Raw genomic sequence first — 27,421 nt, 5'->3', positions numbered from 1 at the left:
ACATGAATCCGGGTTTTATCAACTTAAAAGGATCTTACCTCTGTATCAAAAAACTTGAGAGCATCGAATTAATACATCTTTGTCGATTATTTATGTATACATTGCTTGTTAGTTATTAACAGTTGGTTACTTACAGTTGTAGTAAAAAATCAATGTACTCAAAAATATCAAGTTTGTAATAATTGGTGAATTGCAATAAGTTGTTTAAAAGGAATTTATGATTGATTTATTTTCGCTCGATTCATCAAGCCTATCGTAACAAAAGCTTAGTGATCTGATATTCATTACAATTGTGATGTCATACAAAATCTTCAGAATCTATTAAATATATATTTATGTGTATATCCAGATGTACCTCCCTGTGGCATTACACAAACAGAAAAGTATCTTCAAAAGTGGATACAGTAAAACTATAGCATTTTAAAGTATTGTGAAAGAAAAAAATAGGTGCTTCTTAAGTTTCGTGTCACTCCTCAACAGAAATAGCTAGCCAAACAACACGGTAAAGAATAGCAATAAAAACACTTGCATAAGTGGCAAAAAAGTGTACTACGTATTTGAATGAATTGCCGCGGAGCCATGGAGTTTGAAAATTTATACCTTAAAAATTTTTACTATTATGTACTATTTTTTGCTCAATTTGGTAGCAGTATTATAACATTAAAAACTACATTGTTGCTAACATAGTAATTATATAGCTACTCCTAGGAACTAGGAACTATCGAAATTACCAGACCAGAAAATAGAGCTCGTGTAAAATAATGTTTAAAAAGGGGTTTTTATTTTGAAATAAATCAAGACATTGTCGTATACAAGTTATTACACTTTTTTTTAATGGATGAATATAGCGTTCCACTTGCGCTATTAACATACGCTGACGGGGCACCAGTGGAGGATGACCGGATGAGCATGAAAGAAGTTAGTGAGCTCATCGTGGCGAATTCACTACGAAATAACAAATAAAGTTCGGCAGCTCGGTACTAGTCCCCATTATTAAACCCTCCGTCCTCCCCGTATTATTTTGTTTGGTATGTGATCTAGTCTGTAGTAGTAGTTCCTCCCTCCAATCGTCAATCTAATCACAGTCAATGGAGATGACAGTACTATAATTATTGTATGGTATTATTGTACTGTCTTCACGATACCATCAGGTCAGATCGATCGATCGTTATAATTCCTTGAGACATTTTTAGGTAACAGATGATGATGACTGGCTCATCCCTCACAATTGTGAACGGGTGCTACTTGTTAAGATTAATCTGTTAAATTATATTAACTAAATCAATTATATCCTTCTGACAAAAACGCAATAGCGTATGATGGTGGTCAGTACATTATCGCCAATTGTATTTAAAATTCAATTTGTATATTTGTAATCATGTAGGTATAAGCTCATTTTAAAAGGAATAAGCGATTCTTATGATATGTCGAATCTACCGTCAGAGATTCGAAATATCATAAGAGTCTGTCTGTTATATGAATAATGGGAATTTTTGTGACAGTATTTTATATCGTTACGATTACAGTACCTATACATATGCCTGCAGTCGACTAAACAGTTGTCAATACTGGTGTACCTTAAAACTGACTGAATTTATAATTATAAATGATGCATTCTGTGACGCAGTGGATGCTTCGTTATGCACTACACATTACTATTATAGTTGACATTTGCATGTAACATGAGATTTCGACATGCTGTATGGAAGGTGAACTAGTTATAGACAAGTTGTATATCAATGTTGACGTATTGTCATGTTTTTTTACGTGTACCATCGCGGTGGTAGTTTGATAGGCTAACTGTATGGTCATCCTATCATCGTCCACTGATGACCTGCTAGATTTTTTTTTATACTACGATAGTGGCAAGCATATGGCCCATTTGATGGCAAACGGTTAATGTAGCCCATGGAGGCCTGAAACATCAGGGGTATCACGGGTCAATTGTTAGAAAAATAAACAAATATAAAATTAGTTTATTTTATTAGAATGTAAAAATATACTTAGAATATAAAACTATTGACATATCCACAATAAATAACAATATACCCTAACTTATGCTAACTAAGAACATTCTAAACATTAAAGTTATAAATCTAAGCCTGTTAAATAATATTAACGTTTAATTACTTCTACTGATTCTCCTGTTATGACTAGTTATAAAATACCTAACAGTTAAGGCCTACTATTTTAATAATTCGTTGATTTTTTTATAAGACCAAGTGGATACAAAGGTCAGGTGCAGGTCAATATGTATTGTATCAAATATTGTGACGACATTTATTTTTGGGCATAATATATTCTAAGTTTGAACAAATATTTGCATTTTCTCATGCATGAAAACGTGTGAGTATTCAAATGTGTGCGTAGCTCTACTTAAGTAAAGTTCTGTAGGGAGCTACTGCCTGTGAGCACACGTATTCGAAAACATGTCTGGCACTTTTATTTGCGCCAACATGTCTTCAAATATGTGGTCAAAGGTTTTCAAATATGTCTTCAAATCTTCGAAAACACGCCTCACACAGTATATTTTTCCCTTACCTTAACTCCAAATCAATGAGAGTAATATACGAAGATAGTGATTTCTATTGGTTTTGAGTAGTTGCAGATGCTACGGTAGTTGCAGTGTCATTGCTAAATATAGTAGCAATTGTGGCGGCACTTGCAGCTTGTCCTCGTGATGCACCAGTCCATGGGATACTCACTGGTATTTTCTAACGATACTTTAAGACCGTTGGAATGACGAGTTTTTTTCGGACTACTCTAACGCTGTTGGACGCAGCTGGTCTTTAAAGCTTTACCGCAATATATATATAATAGGGGGCGAGTGCAGATGGCACTTCAAACCCGCGGAAGGCCTTATAGAACGGCTAAAGGCCAACTCCCACCAAACGGATATGACTTTAGTCTGAGAGCACCGCTAGGGATTCGAACCTCGGCTCAGGCCGTCGCAATTTTGATTCGCGTTTGAATTGGATGACGGATTGATCGGAGTGGAATGAGAATGACGGGTTCTGTGACCTTCGACTATATATGTTTATGGACCTTCGACTATATATAGTTAGATTTTAACTACCTTATTCATGACAAACGTGTAACATACCTACATTAATTCTTCTGTTTTGCCTGTTTCTTTTGAGAATAAAAACTGAAGACAATTGACAAAGCATCAACTAGTCCTTCTAAACAGATTTTGATTCGTGGATACTAGAGAACTTACTTAAATACATACTTAGATACATTTTTAATTCTAAATGCTTGCGTAATTGACACAGAAAATACAATCATACTTATGAATACAAATGTTTCCGTCATGCGAGGAATTGAACTCGCGACCATCGAAAGTAAAGAGGTGTGCTAAATCGCTAAACCACCGAAGCCATCATTATTCACTTAATTCATATCATTATAAGTGCCAACACATTTAATAGTATATGACATAAAGTTTCATAGTTTAAATTGATTTGAGGGCGGTTATAGTTTAGATTAAGGAATTATAATTATTTATATTAGGCTTTGGCAGTTGTAGGTGCAGCTGTAGTTGCAGTGTCATTGCCAGGTGTAGTGGCAGCAGGGGTGGCACTCACAGGAGCGGGCGTCGCTGCTTGTCCTGGCGATCCCCCAGCCCACGGGAACAGGTTCAACCACCATGAACCACCGATGTTTTCTAGTGACACGTTGAGCCCGTTGGCTGGTGCTAAAATTATTATCTGTTATTAGAAAGAAACTTCAAAATGGAGAATATTCTAAAATAAATAAATGAAATGTACATTTTGCGGGGCACGATGGAATAATGAGGTACTACTTAAGAATCGTAATGCATGAGCACGGCCTAGGTAGCCTATTTTTTGTTACTTTTAGGCGGAACCTGAATTTATTCAAAAAGTTTATTATAAAATGAAGCTATTAATCTGTAAACGACTATATGGAAGACCAAAAATAAAATAAACAATGTACCAGCTGAGTTTCATGGCAGTACCTACTTCTTTCACAATTGAAGTAACTTGCCGAACTGGACGGTAGGGATAGTGATAAAAAAATTACGTGCATATGAAGCCGAAGGTTCCTATGGAAATAAATTATTTTGACTTAGATTTTACGAATATATGGGACTTACGTATCATAAGGTTGATAGGTGCCGGTGTTTTACCAGGCGCACTGGCGGATTCATTAGCTGCTTCCGAAGGACTAGAAGACCCAGACGAGTCACTAGGACAGGCAAAGCAGGGGTCGAAAAGGCCGTCAAGTATATCATCATAGCTATCATCACTGGATGAGTCATCATCGTCGCATAGTAAACTGCATAAAAATCCGAATGGCTGTAAGAAATTATTTATCACAATTTTATCTAATGACTCTACATTTTTTAATTTACCAGGTACGAAATAATTTATAAGTGGAACGTTAACCGTTCTGACTGGCTTATCATGGTGGTGAACCAGTCATACACACATTTTTAATTTATGTTTTTTTATTTAATTGTGTTTTCGGTCTATTTTATTTGAGCTTCTTGAGAACATTTATAAATCTCCATTCATCAATAAAATTTATTATCTTCTATGTAAACATACAGGAAACTGCAACTTTATATAACAGCTTTCAATATACTTTTTATGTTCCGACTGTTATACCAGGTGGTATAATCAGAGACAGTTTCAGAATATAAAAGCTGCTAAACCAACCGCAAACACATCGTCTAAATTACAATTTTTCATAATTATCTAAATCTGAATGAATATTTATACATATAATAAAATTGATCTGTAGGTACATGAAAGATACATATAACAGAATAAAAAGGTATATAGTTACGGGCTCAGCTAGTATAATATTTTTGTAAAGTTACAATTATTTAAAAGAGCAACACGCAATTTTTGCTCGTTCTTCTTGTGATGAGACAACTTACCGAATGAGTGGTAGAATAAAAAAACTAAGACAAAAGTGCTTAAATTAAGTATATTTGAATAAAGCATTTTATTTTCTATTCTATAAAAATAAAATGTTACAATATGTGTCTGCGATAACAATAACGTGACAAATTCTTTTACAATTTGTTTTCGCGTCTTTGTTAAGCGCGTATCGCTGTTATAAGAAATTTGCAAATTACAATACATATTTGTCTATTATTTCTATGTATGTATTATGTAATGAACTGAGAAGTATGATTTTAATTATATAGTCCTATTAAAAAGATGTATGGTTCTAATTCTCTAAATAACAGAATAATGTATATGCAAAATTAGTATCTTTGTCTGTAGGTAGTATATGAAGAGACGAGGGTGAAAAACAAGAAGAAGGCAAAATAATTTTCATTTCATATGATAAAAATATAACTGATCGACAGATATACGGGAACAACTATTTTTGGGGGACTTTATCAACGTGGAACCCAAAACAATGCTTTTTAGAATTTCGATTTATTTATGTCTGTTCGTGCATTTGTGCACGGTTATCCCAGAAACTTCTTAACCGATTTGGAGCTATAAGATACTACAAAGCAATAAACAATACATTCAAATGTAGGACATAATTCCAAAATTTGGTAAAATTGTTTCAATTGATTTCAATACATAACTTATACTAATAACTTTTTTATTATAAGAGAGTTGCCAATTATTTCATTAACGAATGAATTAATATTAGCACATGTTTAACGACACAATATCTACATTTATAGTATTTTCTCCAGCCATTTTTACGTCAATAATTAACAGTTAACACACCAACCAGACAAACACACAGATTTCGCCTCATGGCGATTTTATTATGGGTAGAAATAAATAAAATAATGGTTTAGTATATGTAAACACATAAAGAAAAGAAGTTATCCGAAATATAATTTTCGCTATCATAAAAAAATAACACCATTATTATGTAGAAATTTCTAGTAAATAATATAAATAACACACCGATCCAGCAGCCAAGCGATGGGATGCAATTGTCACTAATAATAATAAACACAGCCTCACTTTAGCCATCTTCGATAGAGTTCTCTATGGTTGACTGTTTAACGCCTCTTATATCCATGGCGAACTACTGAATTACTTTTGAATAATCTTTACGTAATATGCATGTTAAACAAAGATTAGACAGCGAACTTCATAATTAAGAATTTTAGTTTTAACCTATTTTGAATTCCGTAACTGAACACAAAATAGGATCATTATAATTTCAGTCTTTTTTATGTAGTAGTTTTTGCTTATTATACTTCACAGTTCTTATAACAATTGGGGTAGGCAGAGTAAATGATATCAACTGTTTACATTATAGTGAAAGCAATCAAACGATGTCCAAATTTCACTGCCATATTTGAATTAAAATTGGCAGGAAAAATGGCGACGCTCGGATTTTAATTTAATAATCTTTCCATTATAGAAGTGAGTCAGAAATATAAATTTATACCGTTAATTATCGTCAATTGATACCGCTAAGATTCGAAATCATGGATTTTGAAATCTAAGTCATGACACTACGACGACGGGATCATAATAAGATTGGTTGAAAATGAAAATATCGCCATCACATGTATTATAATAATGTCTTGCTCTTTTTTTTTTCAAAGTAAACTTTATTTGAAAATTAACAAAACAACCGAAATTTTAAAATGGGTTTGTTATTGTATAAATTCTTGTGTATGCTGGAATAAAACTCTTGCTTATTCCTAATTTAGTATAGTTTTAGTATACTAAATTAGGAATAAGCTAATAATAAAATAATTTAATAATTTAGTATAGTATAGTTTAGCTTTGGCACCAATAGTGAGGGCCAAAAACAAAGAGATACTCTGATACCTGTATCTCTTTTCTTTTAGCCCTTTTAGATGTGTGAATGATATTTTCAATTACAATCGACAAATTATGAGACAGACAGCAATATATTTTAGACAAAAACGACCGGACATTCTGTTTTCAATTATTCTATGAAAAACGTCGCCATTATAAGATTTCTGAAAAGTTTCCGATGTTTTACATGAAAGACTGTTTTATTTAACGGCATTGTTTCCAGTTAGACACGGTCAAAACTGAATGTCATAGGAATGATGTGTTGACACTGTATATGTACCTGTTTTATTGTATTGGGCCCAGACGATTACCCTGTAGCATACTAATTATGCCACAGAACAATCGTGCGTGCCCTATCGTTGTTCATAAGCAATTTAAGTATTGAATTTTCATACTTGCCTAAGACAAATTGTTAAACCATTGTTAATTATACGAGTAGGTGGGAATAAACATCTCGCCGCGCTGCTCACACGGATACTGGTAAAATGATCCTAGGTGTCAATCTAGAATATGATCTATATGTTTTCCGAGTTTAATTTAAATCAGTCCAGTAGTTTGGCGTGAAAGAAAACAAGCCTATTGTGTTTATAATGTTAGTAAGATTTGGTAATTTATAATTTATAGCAAAATTCATATAGAATATTAGTTTTATCTGGATTAGTAGGATGTTTCGGTTGAAGAGTGAGACTCTGGATGAGATATGCCATTAAAATTACATGGTACGAAGGCATTAAGTCTTAGTTCTCTGGATAGATGACGGCGCATACGAACGAACAACGAAATACGTAGACGGTTGCCACTTACCATCGACAACAGTCAATTTGTTCGCTATTCAATTACATTAAAAAAATATAGCCTTAAAACAATGTACTATATTTAAAATATATCTACGGGTATATTTATTACATTACATACTCATTTTTTTTATTAATTCAAACATTTATCATTTATGTATAAAAAAATTAATTAAATCATACAATAAAAAATATAAAGGACAAGACAATCTGTCCCGTCTCGTACCCGGCCCTATGGTTCCCATAACGCCTGCACCATTCCCGCGCTGAATTGCCAGAGAAATCCTTTGAGCCAGATACGATCCGGAACGGGGATCATGGCCTCTATCCACAATACGCTTGCTTACTTGCTTTATAAATTTTTTTGCGTCGGCCCCATACGCCTACAGTTTCGAAAGCCACCAGGATAAATAAGTAATATCTTTTACTTTGAATCCTCTATTTTGTTTTACTGTGACGGTTTCGGTGGTCTAGCGATTTAGAACATCACTTTACTTCCGATGGTCGCGGGTTCGATTCCTCACACGGTACATATATTTGTATTCATGAGTATGATTGTTTGTATCGGTCTAGGTGTTTTCTATGTTTATTATGTATGTATACCCAGAAAACAAGCTCTGCTTACATTGGGACTAGATGGCCTTGTGTGAATTGTCAACGGGTATTTTTATGATTAGTGATAAAGTTTACACAGTTTTTTTTTCCTTTATACTAATAATACTGCTTGCATGCTAATTACTCTTTTCAACAGAAAAAGCTCATTGTCATTACAAGAGACAAAGCTATTGTTCTCTCATTTTCACTCATTACTTATTGTAGCGAACTAGAAAGGCAATTATATCTTCGCTCGTAATAACAGACCAAAATGGACGTTTATGGAATTCTAATAAGTCTTTATCGAAATTTCTTGTTGTTTGTTTACGAACTGAATGTGTGATACGTTCTTAGAATTAATAACATTGCAATAAGTTCCAGTAAATGAAAAGCTTTTATAAGCTCATTAAATCGCTAAGCATTTCAAGTTTTTTTTGTGGATGATAATGGAATGCTGCACCCGCCTGCGCTATCGGTATACGCTGGCGGGGCACCAGTGGAGAATGATAAGATGTACATGAGGTCAGGACGTCGTGACAGCCCATCGTGACAAATTCACCAAGAATTTATCACGATGGTTTCCAGGGGGAACCGGGTGGAGGTCAACCTGACATGGTACATTGCTAGTAATGGGTTCCTTAGTCCACATTACTAACAATCCCATTTCCCCCCAGCATTTCAAGTTGTTAGGTATTAGGTAGGCAGGTTATGTCAAATACATCACTTAATATTAAAAAGTTAATATATATAAATATAATATGATATTAATTCTAGTATACAAAATAATAAGCTACAAAGTAAGCCTCATAATGTAAGCATCTACGAGTAAATAGCGACAATCTTTCTAGTTATAAATACATAGGTAACTATTTGTTTTAAAAAATGTTTAGTAACAAACTAAACTAAACAAACGAACTAATCAGTCTCAAACTCAAGCTTTGTTTAGTTTGATATGATGAAATTATATGATAATCTCAACTCAGAAAATGTGAGCAAGGATAGAAATATGTTAAATATAAAACATTCAATAATATTTCTTTATTAAACTATTACATTAGTCGTTTGCACTAACAATAAAAAACTTTGTACCTTGTTATAATACTTTGGTATTCAGTTACTCCAAAAATATTCGAGATTGTCAATAATGTCATTATGAAACGGTACTAAAATTTTTAGTAGCTGTAGCTATACACATTATAAAATTAATATGATTTTAAAGGAATAATTAATTAATTTTCTATGTTAACTTGAGAAGTCTAATGTCCGAATGCTACTTTGTAGCTGATTCCAGGTTTCCTAGGGATCTTGCTGTTCACCTCCACAAGTATTGGAGAGAAGTCGGCTATTGCTGGCTTCGAGGAACAGTCCTTATGTGGTATAGGAAATACATAATTGATGTCAACATCATACCTGCAAAAATATTTTATATGAATGGCAATAGTTGGATTCAATGTATTGAAATGTTTTTCAATAAACAAGGTTTACAATTTCACTGTTTGCTTTTGAGTGTTATGTAGCGTCTTCAGTTCTGAACCGATTCTGATTATTCTTTTTTTACCATTCAAAGTAGAATGAACAAGTTATTTCGAGTTAGTGTTGCACGTTTTGTTTAGTATTAGTGAAAAGTCATCTGATAATTTTGAATAAATTGCATATAAATTGAGTGATGTTACTACAATACTTTTCTCCTAGACCTATCTTTTTTCTTTATCTATCATAGACAATATATAGATTCATTTATAATTAGCCAATTATTGAATGTGAATTGATAATACTGGTAATCTATTTGTAATTTTATATTATGCAAATAGAAAAACATAATAGCATATATCATAAATATTTTATGTAACTTACCAAACTTGGTTAACATGTTTCATGCATATTAACCAAGTTTGGTAAGTTATACTTTCTTGACAGTTATTACGTATAGTTGTTTTATATTATCTTTTAGCAAACATTAAGGACTTTTACAAGCAGTAATATATAGCAATTTCAGATTTTATGACACAAAAACAGTCAAATTGAGGCAAAGACACTCTTAATTTGACAGCCTTAGTGGTTTAGCAATTCACATTGTACTCCGCTAATCTAAAAGGTCGCGGTTCGATTCCTCGCACAATACAAACATTAGTATTCATGAGCTTGCTTGTCTGTCTGGGTGTTTTCTATACGTATGACATTTACAAAAAATAATTTTATTTATATCAGTTCTTTAGTAGCTAGTAGTAGCTTGGGACTAGATGGCGTTGTATGACTAGTCCTGGGCAAAATTAAAACATTTTCAAAATCAGTTGAAACAGTTCAACATAATTATCATTTCATAAACTACTTTCAATATTTGTGATGTCGCGAGTTCGAACTCCATACATTAAAAATTGGTGTTGTATACGCCTATTTATATCAGTATAAAAAAATATAAGTACGAATATAAGCTGTTTCGTAACCACAATACAAGTTCAAGTTAGTTACTAGATGTTGTTTTGATATACCTTTATAGGTATTGATTTACATTGTCAATTTTAAAATTCTAACAACTTTCCTGGATAACGGTTTTCGTTGCGATTTGGCTTCAATACCTATGGAGTACTGGCTTTCTGCCATCTCTCCTATTGATCAGCATTAAACTATGTAGGTATTTACAATATGATGTGGGTAAATAGGTTTGTTATGTTATTTAAATCCATGTTTAGATACTATCGATTTAAATACCTTAATAAATCATGACTATCTAATTACTTGTTTTATATAATATATTAAAATGCATAAATTAACATATAATTATTTAGAGGAAATCCATACTATTTTCAAATTGAAAATCCATACATATTGTATTATTTGTCTTTCTAATTGTTCAAAACTCATGGCCGCATGACGCCAATGAACATAGGCTATCCTTTATCTCAAAAAAGCAGATAAACTTATGCAATTTTTTTAGAAAAATAATACTTAACAATAAGTAGCCTTCTAGAACATTCTATAACAAGCCATTTAGTCACAACTAACCAGACTTGGATCAACTAATACTAAAGTATAATACTTAAATACATATTTATTAAAAACCCTAGTTAGACTTTTCTACTCAGGCAATTCAAACAGATAAACTAATGTGTTTTGTATTATGCACAAAACACATAAAACACAAAGTCGTTTTTATTAATCAAGAATTAAGATTCAAGATTAAATAAATTAAACTAACCTTGGCAACTTGTCTCTTAAATAAGCCAACACATTCTTGGCTAAGCTTGTCTTCCTTGATAACACGAACGCACTGAGAAATCTCGTACCCTCCCTTTGTTCAGCACAGTGTAATAAAAGTGCCCAAGTTTTGTACTCAGTGTCTAATACGTATGTATTATATATACCATCATCTGAAATATAATAACCCTGTTTTCGTAAAATTAGCTTAGTTTTTGTTTATCTTAAGGAGTGTTTTATTAAGACTTGTGATTGCTTGAACACGTCATCTTAAAATCCCGCGACTTTTTATGGAACTGGAATCTCAAACATACTTACAAAATAACTTGTGGGAATGTGGCAATAGTAACATGTAGGTATAGGCACATAGGAATAACAGCATGATGTAAATGATCACATTTTCACGATACGACCCTGTTAGCTTGAGGCTTTGCCATTTTATGCCAAATAAGAGTAAAATCAGCAGATTGTATCAAAATAATACTATAAAATAGAAATATAGTATAGGCCCTCATTAATTCATACATACACACCATCACGACTATCATTTCAAATGAGGTAGTCAGAGACATAGTCATTCATTGTAAATGTTGTGTTCACGCAACACTTGATGCCCACATTTCGCTCGGTATATTTTAATACGTGGCAGGGGGCAAGTTGGGTATCAGGGTAATCTTCATCGGAGATCCAGTCGGATATATAAATGACACAAAGTTGTTTTCCTTTTTTTTTTCGTGTTTGCCAGATTGAATTTACTGGCCGGTTTATAGGGTAATTAATAGCTAATGACGATTTCAAGAGATAAAAGGTAGAAAAGAAAAATAAATTTATTGTCAATTAATCATTAATTATATGAATTTATAAAATCGTAATAATATGGTCTACACTCAGCATACGCTGTGACAGTAACAGTGACTACACGGATGGCCGATGACCATAAGTTTGATAGAATAGAATGCAAAATTACATATTATAAGAGAAACAATTTTTACTACAGTTAGGTAAAATACCGTTTATTTATTTCAATTGAAATAATACTTACAAGTAATCTCAGAATGCGTCCAGTGTGCCGGTTCATTCAAGTCCACTCGCCAAGTGATGTTGCCAAGTAAATTCTCGCCCAAGGGATCGTCGGCGAAGCGGTAAGTGAAGTTCATAGTGACACCAGGCGTCCATTCCACTGTGCCATCTAGAATTAAATACATCAGAAACTATATTCAGAAGTATTACATTAATCTAATAAAAGACAAAATAACATAGTCAAAATTTTACTGGGTACTAATATTTTGTCTACGGCCTCGGTGCTCTAATTTTTAATAATTTCTATCAATTGTCTGAATACCCATAACACAAGTTGTAATTAGCTTGGGACTAGATAGTACTGTATGAGTTATACTAGGTTATAAATATTATTATACTAGCTACCCACCCCGGCTTCGCACCGGTGGTACATGTTTTATATATATAAACCTTCCTCTTGAATCACTCTAACTATTAAAAAAAAATCGCTTCAAAATCCGTTGCGTAATTTCAAAGAATTAAACATACATAGGGACGGGCAGACAGCATCAGCGATTTTGTTTTATATTATGTAATGATGGATAAGAGAATATTACATATTATACTTTAAACTAAGAGTATAGAATATGTACGAAGAAAGAAGGTTATATGTTTGTCCTTATTAGTTAATTCAGGAGGTATCTTCGTTTTATATTGGTTTCATTCGTTACTGGATTATAACAGATAGATAGATTAAATATTTATATCTTAATAAACACATTCAACAAAAATAAATAACTGCCTCTATATGTTTTTTTTACGTTTCCCGTCTGAAATATTCTTGACATTTCTCTTAGGGACATCCTTTTTATTAATAATACATCATCTATTAAAAGTTATGATGAAGTAGTGACATTTTATCTTACTTTTATAGCAGTTATCATTAAAATTTACGTCTGAACCCTAAATATTTAATTTTAATAATATTTTTGTCCACAAAGCAGCATTTAGTCGTAAGTAGGTCGTGATATTATGACAACGTTCTGCATTTTGAATTTTACTGCCCGATGCTTTGGAAATCCCAACAAAGATCTACTTACTAGTGTTAAACATTTACAAAGTGAAAATAATTTACCTTCTGCTTGGACGTGGTCATCTTCTGTAAAGACAGCTCTCATACAGCTATAAGACAGAGCTTCCTCTTCACTCGCATAATACTCCACAACGTACCAATCTCCAAGCAACTAAGGGAAGAAAAAGAGGAAAATAAATTCTCAATACATAAATATTTTTATTTCAAATATAAGCTATGTGTTCCGATGGAGAAATCGAATAAAGAACAATCTTTTTATTGTTAACTCTTTTCGATAATGATTTCTGACACAAGTTTTTCTGTCTTAAATATAAATATTGAGATCGTATTGGTACAATTAAAAAAAATCCAAGCAACTTCCTTAATTTTTTTGTTCATAATCTTATCCTGAAATCGATCCAGACGTTCACGCATGATGCCTTGACTACGTTCATTTTTATACATATATAGATAAGAAATTGTATTTAATCTTAAATAGATGTATTTCTGAAGAGACTTAGAAATTATTTTTAGTAGTAATTTCAATGATTCTATTAGGTATTATTAAATAGAACTTATATCATTATTAAAATGTTTCATATTATGTTGACGTTACGTTGAATTGCTATTGCAAATTCGAAAGGCGTTCCGACAAATACTACTATTGAATTTTATTTTCTTCTGCTCTTTTCATCTAAACAAATTATTTTCTTAAGTGATATATATTATTACATAACTAAGTCAAATTTCAACTCAAATATTAAATACTTTTATTATATTTCGTGTTTCGCGTACGATTGCTCGAGCCTAGGAGGTGTATTATTATGTATCTGCCTTTATTTCTATGAAATCAAAAATACATTAGGCTGGATTGTCGAATGATATATCAAAGAGAATAAGACAATAGATACATTTATACAATACAAAGCTACTTGGCAGGGATAACATAAATGGATTGGATAAGGTAAATCAATATACAGTGCCCATATATACATCTACAAATGTCAGAAGGAAAGTCACTATAGTATGGAATTCTTAAGATTAATTGCTGATATTGCATATGATATTACATAGTAATAATGAAGTTAAATTATTTTGAAGAAGCGAAGTAGAAATTTAATTACTAAGTTTTAAATTAACTCTAGTTTTGCCTTGAAATGAAATGAAATGAATATTTATTTATAATATGTTTTTATTTGCACAAATCGCATATTGTATAATATAATAATTAACAAACACTACTGATTACTGAGTAAGGATTAAAACATACCTATATATTAATTATTACGTTAAATTATAATAGAGCAACTGTATTAACTGACAACTTAAAAAATGTGTAATAGTGATCAGTGCAACGAACAGAAAGTGAAATGATGAACATGTGACTCAGCAGTCGGCTTTCAAATGAGTGTACTGTAACAATAAGTGTATTGAATAATGTATGCAAATGATATGGGGAGACATCAATGAGAAGGCTGACCGCACCTGTTATATGAATTTGAAATATATAATTCTATGAATGGTTATTAGAATAATTGATATATATATATGTACTATTTTTGTGTTATCAACTCAGTTATCAGAAGTCAGTTTAGTTTTAACACAGATAACATAATATTACATAGTTTTAATATGTAAACTTCTTGCGTGTGGTTTTATAATGTTCCAAATTCAAACTTTATAGCAGATATTACTATGTATGTTTCGCCCTTATACGAATCTCGACCTTAATTAACTAAAGTTATAAAAATATTAGCTTTCTGCACTACACTATATTGTTTCAAGTTTCACACATTCACATAGCTGTGTCAGCGTAATTTGCCTAAAATAGAGTAGGTATTAAAGTTTTTACTAAAAAATGTATGTAGTTTTTACAAATTTCGGATTTTTTTTACTTAAAAATAATAACTTATAAGTTCCTAGTTGTAGACACTCAGGAAAGTCAGTTTTTTATTATTTATTTAAGTGTGCATGTTCTTATGTGTGCTACTATAATAATAATGATCTCAGGACAATTCACACAGCGCCATCTAGAACCAAGTTAAGCTAGCAAAAGCTTGTGTTATGGGTACTAGAAAACTGATACAAATACATAGATAATTTTTTTTTTCGTAAAAACATATTATACATAGAAAACATTCAAACCGATACAAACAATCATATTCATGAATACAAATGTTTGTGCCGTGCGAGGAATCGAACCCGCGACCATCGGACGCAAAGCGGTATGCTAGACGGCTAGACCACCGGTCGTCAAATAAACATACATACATACAATCGATATTAGTATTCAATTGGTCTATATATTTATGCTCAATCTATCTCATTATAAAAACTTCCTCCAGAACACAGATCTATTTAATATCAAAGTAATAAATTCTGTATATGTATCCCTTCAATTTAATGCTGAGCTTATATAGACATGTACAATAAACAGCAGATAAATTCATAATTTAGCTAACCTACTAAGTAATATCGAATTTAAATAATTTATGTTAAGTTCATTTTAAGTAAACCGTTATCTAATTGATATTCCTTTATGTGTATATATTAGAATAGTTTAATCGACCTTCAGATTAAGTAGGTGTATATTACATGTATTCTGGTTGGTTGACCGAGTTTTGTGATGTTATTATACGGTCTTTTTTTAAATTTCAAAAGTAAACAACCAACAATCCTTAGGATTAAGATGTTATGCCTTCATACACTGTGATTTCATCTGTCTGTTGAATAGGCTCAAGAATATTTAAATAATAAAAAAATATATATTATATATTATGATATTATTATCACAACACATGATCGTGATGTCAGAAATGACTAAAAAGAAATAACGATCTATAATAACACATACATTACTCAGATTTGGTCTAAAGTTTGGCTGAGTCCCACTCTCTACATATTTCAATCGACAAGCAACTTGCTTTGTATTACACGTGTTTCTGTTGTAGGTTGAGATAAGACAGTGAAATTACAGGATAAGCATGACATTTTAGTTCTCCGGAATGTCAATACTAGAGTGGTAGCACAGTATGATAGTGTAACTTATATGTACATATATTAAAAATTACGTTTGGCAGTGCCGTCAGTTTGTTTACTTTTCCAATTATATAAAAAACATTGTAAAGTTATTATATTGTATATTATTATATGTAATTTATAATACATGGCATACGAAGTTCGATTAAGTAATATCTGGCTTGTGGAAATAATTAATAGCACAGAGCTGTTATCAATCACACATCCGGCACCTACACAATTAACGCATTAATGTTAAAAAATATAAAACTTACTATAACACATAGTTGGGGCTAATTTAGAGAATGTAACCAGTGTTTTTAAGATACTATATGTCTGTATATCTGTATATCTGAAGCGTCTTTTTGTATAAATTTTCGCATTTCTAATTTAGAAGTATAAACACGTCTTTTGTGAATTATATTGAAAATATAATAATGTATAGGTAATTATTGATATAGAAAGTCAATTACTTTGATTAGTAATTTTGATGAAACAATTGATATAATGTATCTATATAGGTAACTAGCTGTCCCACGCAACTTCGACTCTGATATATTTTCCTCGTTTTTGTAACATTAGTTTTTGCTGGTCCTATAAATGAGCTATCCAACATTATGTGATTATCCCTACAATATCTCAAACTCACGAACTTGACGTCTTTAATTAGAAATCAACTTAATCAATAATTACGCTTTTAGTTGTCAATCCTAATTAAACTCATCATTAACAAATATAAAACTCATTTGTTTTATATTTTACAAAGATATCGCGAAACACATATGAAAAATAATTATATAAATCTTGTTATTTTAAAAGTAGGTTAACAAGAAAACAAAACCCCTGTATCAGCAATTTCACTACAAAGAGTTAAAGATTTATTTTTATTATTTTGCCCTCTAGTTATTACTATGACTGCCACTTTTTCACTCTATTGAGCCGGGGATAGTTTCAAAGGATAAAGGGTGTTAAATGGGGTACCGACCCTACATTCCTTATGGTTAAAGGAATTTTATCCATGCTTTAAGTAAATAATGTGGGACACAATTTGTGATGCGTATAGTTGTAGAATAGAATTTAGTTTAAATAGTTTAGTTTTTTTTTTCAATAGAAGATATAGATCTAAATTTTGAGTATTTATTTTTTATCTGAAAGAGCATTTATAGCGAAGCTTGCATTTTTTAGGTTCGCCCAAATCAAAACATACACAAAATATATTTATTTTTATGTAAACATATGTCTCAGATCTATGATGCTAAATGCTAAAAATAAAGTAAAATTTACATGGTGTCAATTTTTACAGAGTGGTAAACCGTTCTCCTTTCAGTAAAATACCTGGTATCCTCACAGACTACTCGGTCAACTTCACTATTCCTCCATAGCCAAGATTACGTAAGCAGCCCATTCTTCGGCCGACATGACAAAGAGACTGTCTGTAGTGCTATACATACATATACATTAACATATATATAAGAATACTATAAATAGTATAATATACCTGTGACAGGTCAAAGTGCGGTACAGCTCTCACTTCCGGACATTTTCTCTTGTCCACAATTCTTCCAAATACTATACCTAACACTGCAAATATCAATAAAACAAAATATACCACTTTTGACATTGTTTTATAAAGTTATGTTCACAAGGTTTTTTGTTGTATTTCAACTGCATATAAATATTTATGTTAGAAATAACATAAAACGTTTAAGTTTGACGAAGCGTAATGTTGAACTAACAAAAGGGAATTGTTATCAATCGGTATGGGACATCAGTAATGGGACGTTAGCAGCATACCATTATCGGACTATAGCTGACTCATAATAGGATCTAGTGGAGTTTAGTATCTACCGTAATCGAGAAGGCCTTTTATGTTACTTCTTATTTGGTACACAAGCATACAGGGTACGAAGTACTCTTAAAATACGTACCTTGGTATTGGTACTATGTACCTACTATTTGCCTTTTTTAATTAGTAAACATTTATTAGTATTAAACGTAGAAAATTTAATTTTATCGAGTATTTGAATAAATTACGCATTGATTTATCATGTATGAATTTAATTATTGATGAAAAAGTAAGCTTCAAGAAGCAACTGTGATGAAATCAGTGGTCTAGTGGATTCGCTTACCGTCTTACATTCCGATTGTGGCATATTCAATCCTCGCACGATACAAACTTCGGTTTGATTGTATTACTTTATAGTACAATAAATTATTATATTTGTCAAGGATAGAAATATCAAATAATGGATTTATTTGTAACTTCATAAATAATATTTGTGTTACCTTCTGCCCTTACAACAGCTGGTGTATACTATAAAAAAATATCTAACCAAAGAATGAACATCTGATGTAAACATCTGATATATTAAAAGTAACGATAAATTAATGTTTTACTGGAATGAATAGAGTAGAAGTAGATCTAACAAAGAGTCCGGAAAGATTCCCGCTGGCTGATACGTTCATTTCCAATGAATTATATCTGAAGTAGACATGACAGATGTACGTTTTTTTCAGAATGAATGGAACTAAAGCGTGACTAACAACTGATATCAATTCTAAGTTGTTTACCTATACACGGTTAGTTATAAAGGACATATTTAGTCGATAGCGAAGAAAAATACTAACAAAACTGAACCAAAATGAAATGGGATTTCTGATAATAAAATTTTTAACACTTCGTATTAAATTGCATAAGTGACTATGCAGCATCTATTAAGGTTGTTTAATAAAAGTTCAGATTTTTAATTTAAGTTCCAATTTTTTTATAATAAAATGGAGCACCCGTGCGCTAACGGTTTAAGGTGGTAGGACACCAGTGGAGGATGATAATATGAGCATGAGGTCAAGTCAGTTAGCCCATCGTGGCAAACTCAATAGGAATTTATAACGATTGTTTCCAATGGGTTTATTACTAACAATCCCCTTCTCCCTCAAGTTTCCACTTTGCTTCTTTAGGTAATCTTATTTTTCTTTCTTTGAACAGTTTTTTGCATATGATTACTGGTTTTAGAATTGGTATGTCTTGGTACGATTTAGCACTAATTGTACCAGAGAGGTGTTTCACAACTGTAGGTAGACTATTATAATGCGGAGCTTCAATTTCCAACAAGATTCAATAGAACAAAGTAACATTCCCTACCTAAACTACATAGCGAACACCTGAGAGAACAGGTAATTACAGTAGATTACTAAACTACAAACGTCTTATACAGGAGGTTAGTGTAGATACTAAGCTAATCCTATTAATGATACACACCTATGTAGACATTCGCTAGCATGTAAGTAAAGGCAAGTCTAAAGCGACAATCTAGAGAATAATCAACAAAGAAAATAAATTAAATTATGCTAAATTTTAATAAATCTTAAAATTTGTCGTAATGGACGATTCACTAATTTGATTTGCTAGAAAATGATATTCATGACATATTCCTAGTTGATAAAAGTGAGATTATTCTACATTGATCTTACAAACATATGGCATAGGCATTAGAGGTAAAAGTAGCCTCCATTGCTTAAACGAATTGTACAGGTACTTTATTGATAGTATCATTAAGGGAGAGAGGCCTGATTGAATTGTGTAAGTAAAGAATCATTTCAAATCACAAACACATTTATTTTATATGAGTAAATTACTGACTGATGATTGATTTATTTATTGGTAACCGACAACTGTTTCCTATATCAGTACCACTACAACAGTATCCTACAACAGTACCACTGTGATCACGTCTACTCACACGATTTTTTTTTATTTTATGTGTTGCCATTCTAGAGAACAAAGATGCTTCTCATCTTGTAATTTATTTGCCATATACGCTTCGGCTGAAATAGGTGGGGCAGCGCTCCCCACGAAATCGACATTTTACAGTCTACCTCTGGTATATTTTTAACAAAATTCTCTGAATTTGTCAGAAAGATGCTTTAAGTGGATTTTTACTAATAAATACCACTGCGCTATGTGACACTGTGGCTTTGCCTTTAGGTATCTCACACCGCGACAAGAAAACTTTACGCACCGAGCGTAACGTTGAGTTTGTTCCCAGTTTTACTCGTAATGGAATTTCCAGGAAACTTCTTCGGATTGAGAACTTCCACACTTGAATCTAAGCCATGATTTGTCTTCGTTTTAGTTGGAAACAGTGATTTCCTTTACTTAGCTTTCCGTGATATATGCAACACTAGCTGTCCCCGCGGTTACACCCGCGCGAAATTTATAGTCTATGTATTATTGATGTATAAGCTATATTATTGTAGTTTCAATAAATCCATTCAGCAGTTTTTGCGTAAAAGAGTAACAAACATTCATCCATCCATACTTACAAACTTCCGCGTTTATAATATTATTAAGATAACACCGTCACGACTAGTATTCCAGACGGGGTAGTCCGAGGCATTACCGACTGTCGATGTTATGGTAACTACAATACTTGACTTGCTCATATTTCGCTCGGCGTATTTGGATATCCACGTGACAAGGGGCCAGCCTACCACCGTCTCTCGGATTTATTTTTGATTTGATACCCACAAATATCATCGTATGTCATAACGGGTAGGACGAACTGGTTATAAACCTTGGACTTAAGGCTTTATGTGGCTTTTAAGCGACGGCAAGAAGACTTGACGAAGGTACCCAAAAAGTATACCTATACACGGAACGTTAGGGATACAAAATTAGAAGACCACTAAAAGAATAATATCACAATAACATTACTATACAGATGGTACCTGAAAACAAAATACATGTATAGTTACAAAGTCAACATATATTTATAACATGAAGGTGAATACCATTCATATGATAATGTGACATGATTTGTGAGCAGTGAAATGCTACTGAACAAAATTGCGGACAACAATATGTTATCGTTCTGAGTTCTTCGAAATAATAGCAATGTACAAAAAAACATTTTGTTCCCCAAATAAAATACAATGTTATGTCTAATGTGTGTACCAGTCTGGATGCTTATATACAACTATCGGTTCTTAAAACTATTAATTGTACAACGGAATTCAAATTCATGCCATGTATTGTAATGTTTTGCTAGAATATATTAATTAATATAAATATAGACAAATACTGTCATATTCCGAACATCAAATCAAATCAAACCAGTCAAATCAACATATCTTTATAAATGTAGGTCTATTACTTATGGTATGTCAAATCTACCGTAAGTCAGAGTGCTTTCGACTCAAGAAGAACTGACATGAAACTCAGCTCTTATTCTTTTCGAATGAGTTTGTACGTGTTTACAAAAATACAGATTCATATTCAAATTAAAATGCCTATGCCTTTGCAATTCTGTCATAAGAAAATAGTCCAATTAGTGGTCAGTAAGACCTGCACCTGTTCAAGAGTATGACGGATGAGCGAACTATCATTACACTCAACCATATTAGTGGGAGGACATCCTTCTTTTGGCAGTTAGTTCAAAGAAGCATTAATTAAAGATTAATGAGTAAACTTTCCGATTCATTCGTCATGTTCAAAAAAGGACGTATATACAGACAAACAAAATAAATGTTTATTTTATATCAAATTTTACATAAGTATAGCTTTCTTGTTTGCGGTATAAGATAAATTTAATACAGAGAAGACGAAAGCCGCGAGTTGAATTAAATCATAACTTGATTACTTGCAAACATAGAAGGATCGTATTTAATTAAAATACTTTAGGAAATTGCTAATCATATTTCTGTATACATTAAACTGTAAGACGTGGGATTTGCGTAATCTATCTTTATATAGATCTATTGTTGCAAAGGAATTTATTTGAATATATATATCAATCACTATTATACGAAGGGCTACTGACCGGACCTCATGTTCATCTCATCATACTCCACTGGTGCTCTGCCACTAAAGTACTAGTAAACTATTAGCAAAGGCAGGGGCATCATTCCATATTTTCGATAAAAAAATATAGTCTGTACTCAGTTTGGGAGTACATTATGCTGTGTATATACCAGAAATAGACTAGTAAAATGTCTACGTGAGTTCCTTAAACTCACCTATTTCAGCCACCAAACAGCTGGATTTGAAAGCTGTGTTTCGGTTGTAGGGTGCGATTAAGAAGTGAAATTACAGAATAACTGGATATTTTATTCCTCTTGAATAGCAAGGTATGTGAGGTATTCCGTGTGTGTCTGACAAGGTTATATAGCTCTGTTCTTTTTTCCAATTACATAAAAAAATATACAAGTTTTTTTTTATTTAACGTGACCTATGTTTGAGTCTGTGTATGTCGCCTAGTTTCTTAAGTATACCGCTAAAATTTTCTATTAACGGTATATCACAAAAGCCCAATAACCTTACCTGATTGCAGATTACGACGTGCTCTCGTCCGCAAAATTTGAATACTTTAAATTTGCAATGTAAAATGAATGCTGATTTTATTAGACTTTATGTCACCTGTGATCATTTATGATCCCGTTACTGATTTAAAATTATCTTTTAATTTTCGTTTATTTTAACACTAGCTGTTACCTCCTTATAAAACTAGATTTCTGGAAGTGAAAGTCCCGTCAAAATAAGTCTAGCCATTTTAGAGATTAGCAATAACAAGCAGAAAGACATTGAGACAATATATTGTAATTAAACTTTTGAATAAAATATATACTTTCATATGCATTTAGTGAAAAGTTGTTGAATAGATTATTTCATTTAACACTTATAATTTTAAATTGTCACTGTATATTCGTTTAGTCCTATGCTACATAAAACTTATAGTATAGTATAGTATTTTTATCTGTTAGCAGTTCTACATTGGCATGCTTTGTAATGCACTATTCGACTTGCATATCAGGGCGCATCCTTTAACACCATTCGTCATCCAGCATTGTATAGAATATTTATAACTAGAAAACTATATGTAAATTGAACTACGAACTGGTCCCATTAAGATATCGATGTCTGTCAAACAGATAAGTTGTTTGTCGCTTTGTTAATCTCGATGTAATGATCGACGACTGTTACATTTTGTGTTATTAGATAAATAATCTATGTATTTATTTAGTATCTAATTGGTACTTGGTAATAGTAATTTGATAGTCCATATATTTGGCTTTTTGTGATGGTGTGCAAATTAAAGACATTATTACAAATTAACATGTTAAAATTTATAAATGTTTATTACATTAATCACAAAACAAAAATAAACACCTATTATAAGGTAAATAATTGCCAAAATAGCCGCAGGATTACCTTGTTGACTGGCCACGCTGTTGAGAAACTCTGTTGATATTAATATGTTTATAGTTAATTTTTGTATTCTCTAATCAAAAACTATAAAACAAAATTATATATATATATCACTTCACTGCCTTTATAACTACTATTAAAATATTTATACCTTTACAAATAGTTTTACTACAGCGGTTTAGCGAGGAAAGTGTTTATGGGTCCTCAGTATAATAGTAGTAGTCGTTATTGTATTGTAATAGCATATTCAGTCAAGCTACTAATACCATGTATGTGTGTTACTCAAGGATCTCATGGATTTAAGATAGGAGTACGGTGCACCTGGAAACAGCTCTACACAGTATCGCAGTATCTAGGCTGGCCTATCCTTTCAACACAATAGCAACTCAAACCATAAACCCCACTTATTGTGACAAATACATACATTTAGATTTCTAATGACTAAATAGAAGAAGACTCAAGTACGATAAATTATTGTATAGATTTGACGGACTAAGGTAGTTTCGCCCAATTTAATCAAATTTGGATTACTGTATATCCTACTAATAAATAAGATTTAGATTAAAGCTCAAAGTGATGTTTATTCTTATAGCCGAGACCTTGTACAGAACATATTTTGGTTTTGTTCTCTAATGAGACAACGTACAACTCTTTGCAAAAATAGTTAAGCAACTAATAATGCGAGCAAATCTTTGTTTTTCCTTCAAATGTTTACTGCGAATGTATTAAGAGTAGAAGCAGTAGACGAGATACTATGCTACATTTCTGAATATTTCATAATATTTTTTTCTTTTAGTTAATAAATAGTAGGAGATCTATACCAAAATTAATATTAAAATGAAAACACACCTTGGTGGTCCAGCTGTTTAGCACACAGCTTCACTAATAGCTTGTTTTGGTCGCGGGTTCGATTGATCGCAATGCATGCATTTGTATTCATGAATATAATTGTTTGTATTGATCTGGATGTTTCCTACGCAAATTAAGTATGTATTTACAAAAATGGAATCTCAGTATTTCTATACATGTATTCATAACACAAGGTCTGTTTAGCCTGGGACTAGATGGCGCTGTGTGGTCATAAGGTCATATTTTTATTATTTTTGGAAAATTTCAAATATATAAATAGACTAGTACCATCATATACAGATAACTGACCCATTTTCAAACATGTATGCCATCGGTTCGGCCTTAATTATAGTTATTTATCGTAGTATCCAATATATTGGTATTGAAATATGATGCTCAATAAAACATGTTTTAATTATCTGAGCCACATACAAGCGGCAACAGGTGTGACTGCATACAGATTTCGATTCGAATTAGCAAAATTCGTGCCGCTATGACTAGTTTGGAGAGTCCACTTTTGATAAAGTACCTACCTCTTCTTTTCCAACCGACTTCAAAAAGGAGGAGTTTCTTAATTGGACTGTACTTTTTATGTTGTATATTAGCACCGAGCTTATTTCTACGTGAGTCATAATTATTTTTTTCATATATAATCTGGTGCTCCTACGTATATGTTTATGTAGCGTATGCGCTACATATACATACATATAAATTCTTACTATTATAATATTATAAATAGGAAATTTACTCTATATGTTTATCTGTCGTGATTTTACGATTAAACTATTGAACTGATTTTTATGAAATTTGGTACACAGATAGTCTAGACCCTGGATATAGGCTATAGGACATAGGCTACTATTTAGTGCGAAAAAAGGGTTGTAGGGGTTGAAAGCGGAGATGAAAGGTTGTATAAAAGTATCGTCATTTTTATGTAGAATGATGAAACTTTTTAAATTTAGCTATATATATTTTCTTTATTTGGTCAATGTCAATTCCACATGAACGAAGTCGCGGGTACAGCTAGTTTACAATAAAGGTAATATAATGTGTCTAGTGTGCCTCCTCCTACCTTCCATCTCTAAGTAAATATCACACTAGGTTGTCTGTAATTTGTGTCTGTTGCTTATAGTGATAAGACCGCTTTTTAATGTATTTTTATTATACTTTGATAGTTATTTGTGCGCGAGTTGTCATTTGAATGACAAGAAGCCCAAACGATGATAATTAAAAAAAAAATAGATATTAAAAAAGTTTTTTTCTTTTTATAGGACCAGCTTTGAGGATATTAATGATACCTACAAACGTTAAATTAATATTTATAGAAAAATATAGGTATAAAAAATTTAAAATGTATTCAGGTTACATTAATTTTTGAGAACGACTAACGAAATGGGTTTACGAATGCGATTTGACGATTGTTTGCAATATATAAATATTAATTGGAGTGATTATTATAAAAGCTATTAAATATTATAAATAGGCACCTGATCTAAATAGGAAAGGATAATTGTACAGTGATACTGCCTTAATTATATACTGGCGAGGTACCAGAGAAGGATGAAAGGATGGGATTTAATTCAGGTCACTTAACACATCGCTATCGTGGCGAATATACAAGTAATTAACAACATTTTCTCAGGGGCAAACAAGCTGACGCCCCACCTAATGGTAAAGCCGCATGAACCGCACTATGAACATCACATTATCATATCTCTCGTGCGTTACCATTCAAGAGGACTAAAATATCATGCTTCTTATTCTGTAATTTCATTGCCTAATCACAATCTGCAACCGTAACACAGCTTACAAAGCAAATTATTAAGCAACTGATCCACCCATGCAGATGACTTTTTTCAAAGTCTACCTTTGATGAATTTACTACAATGTGCTTACTGTTTTAACTTCATTTTTCATTATTTTTTTAATCAACTATACAATCTTCATCTTTAACTATAAAAACTTTATCTTTCATCAATAAAGGCCCGCCAGAGGATAGGCGGGTTCATCATAACACCAGTGTCATCCTAAAAATAAAAAATATTATGCATACAGTATTACTGTAGAAGTAGAACCCGTATTTGTATAACCCACTGAGTTTATGTCGCCATTGAGGATCAAATTATGTAGTCCATAATATAGGTACAGTTCCATAGGCGGTTATAATACAAAATGTATCTTGTTATGTTGTTTTATTGCGAGGGTCTTAACCGCCCTAGTTGTGTTCTACGTATCCTTGTTCCGCTCATCAGACGCCAAGACGTGGCATTAGGTAGACATAGATCTTACATATTTTATACATGGATATTTCATCATAAAACAAGAATTTATATAACCTAAATTCTTTATATTAGACATCCGAGCAGAATCCGGATATACCGGGCGATCTAACGACTTTGCTTACAGAAAGTGTTTTTACTTTTGTCGGGCAGTGTACGAGTTTTCGTCGATTCGTCTCTATACTAATGCGGTCAGGGGAGCGTTGATTTTATTATGCGCGCGTGTACATTGCAAATTTGGTGCTTTTTGATTGGTACTTCGGATTGCACTTATTTGTTACTTGCCATTAAATGAGTAGATGTGGCATTAGATGCATATTACACATATAAGAAAGTATTTAATTTATGTATTATATACAAACAATTTAAGTAAACTTAAGTACAAAAGAAGTCTTATGGCTAAAGAAATGTCTTCTAGACAAGCTTAGGTAGAAGGTAAAAAAGTATGAGAGAAAGAGTAGTACGCTTTACAATAATTATATTAATATGTACTTTTGAAATAATACGATCTTATAAATATTTTTTTTACATTTGATTCATATTATCCTATAGATAATACTTAAAATGCGAAAGTGCCTGAAGTGCCTATCTGCTTGAAACCTTTTCACGACTAAACGGTCAAACGGATCTTAATG

The 27,421-nt window shown here is 32.0% G+C and overlaps 2 protein-coding genes across 2 annotated transcripts; both read right to left on the bottom strand.

The window, feature by feature from the left end:
• Positions 1 to 3,509: 3,509 nt before the first annotated feature.
• Positions 3,510 to 6,252, bottom strand: LOC131851951 (uncharacterized). The gene is made up of 3 exons (XM_059202510.1): positions 5,910 to 6,252; positions 4,118 to 4,319; positions 3,510 to 3,697 (listed from the first exon to the last, which is right to left on the bottom strand). The coding sequence occupies exons 1-3, from the start codon at positions 5,976 to 5,978 to the stop codon at positions 3,510 to 3,512; spliced, it is 459 nt and encodes a 152-aa protein (XP_059058493.1). The 5' UTR covers positions 5,979 to 6,252.
• Positions 6,253 to 9,356: 3,104 nt separating this feature from the next.
• On the bottom strand, positions 9,357 to 18,199 carry LOC131852053 (uncharacterized). The gene is made up of 5 exons (XM_059202641.1): positions 17,953 to 18,199; positions 13,500 to 13,608; positions 12,408 to 12,554; positions 11,367 to 11,538; positions 9,357 to 9,580 (listed from the first exon to the last, which is right to left on the bottom strand). The coding sequence occupies exons 1-5, from the start codon at positions 18,073 to 18,075 to the stop codon at positions 9,427 to 9,429; spliced, it is 705 nt and encodes a 234-aa protein (XP_059058624.1). The 5' UTR covers positions 18,076 to 18,199; the 3' UTR covers positions 9,357 to 9,426.
• Positions 18,200 to 27,421: the final 9,222 nt, after the last annotated feature.

The sequence above is a fragment of the Achroia grisella genome, unplaced genomic scaffold (genome assembly GCF_030625045.1).
Source record: "Achroia grisella isolate CSIRO2021 unplaced genomic scaffold, CSIRO_AGI_Agris_v1 utg821, whole genome shotgun sequence".
Lineage (NCBI taxonomy): Eukaryota > Metazoa > Arthropoda > Insecta > Lepidoptera > Pyralidae > Achroia > Achroia grisella.
Note: the sequence above shows the minus strand (reverse complement) of the source record. Positions and strands in the feature narration are given on the sequence as shown.

Bases quoted from the DNA above. Each gene is read 5' to 3' on its own strand.
- LOC131851951 (XM_059202510.1), bottom strand. From the start codon at position 5,978: ATGGCTAAAGTGAGGCTGTGTTTATTATTATTAGTGACAATTGCATCC. The intron at 4,320-5,909 runs GTGTGTTATTTA...AATTTCTTACAG, and splicing joins ATCGCTTGGCTGCTGGATCG to CCATTCGGATTTTTATGCAG. The intron at 3,698-4,117 runs GTAAGTCCCATA...TAATAATTTTAG, and splicing joins ACCTATCAACCTTATGATAC to CACCAGCCAACGGGCTCAAC.
- LOC131852053 (XM_059202641.1), bottom strand. From the start codon at position 18,075: ATGTCAAAAGTGGTATATTTTGTTTTATTGATATTTGCAGTGTTAGGT. The intron at 12,555-13,499 runs GTAAATTATTTT...ATTTAATTCTAG, and splicing joins TGACCACGTCCAAGCAGAAG to ATGGCACAGTGGAATGGACG. The intron at 11,539-12,407 runs GTAAGTATTATT...ATTATATTTCAG, and splicing joins GACGCATTCTGAGATTACTT to ATGATGGTATATATAATACA.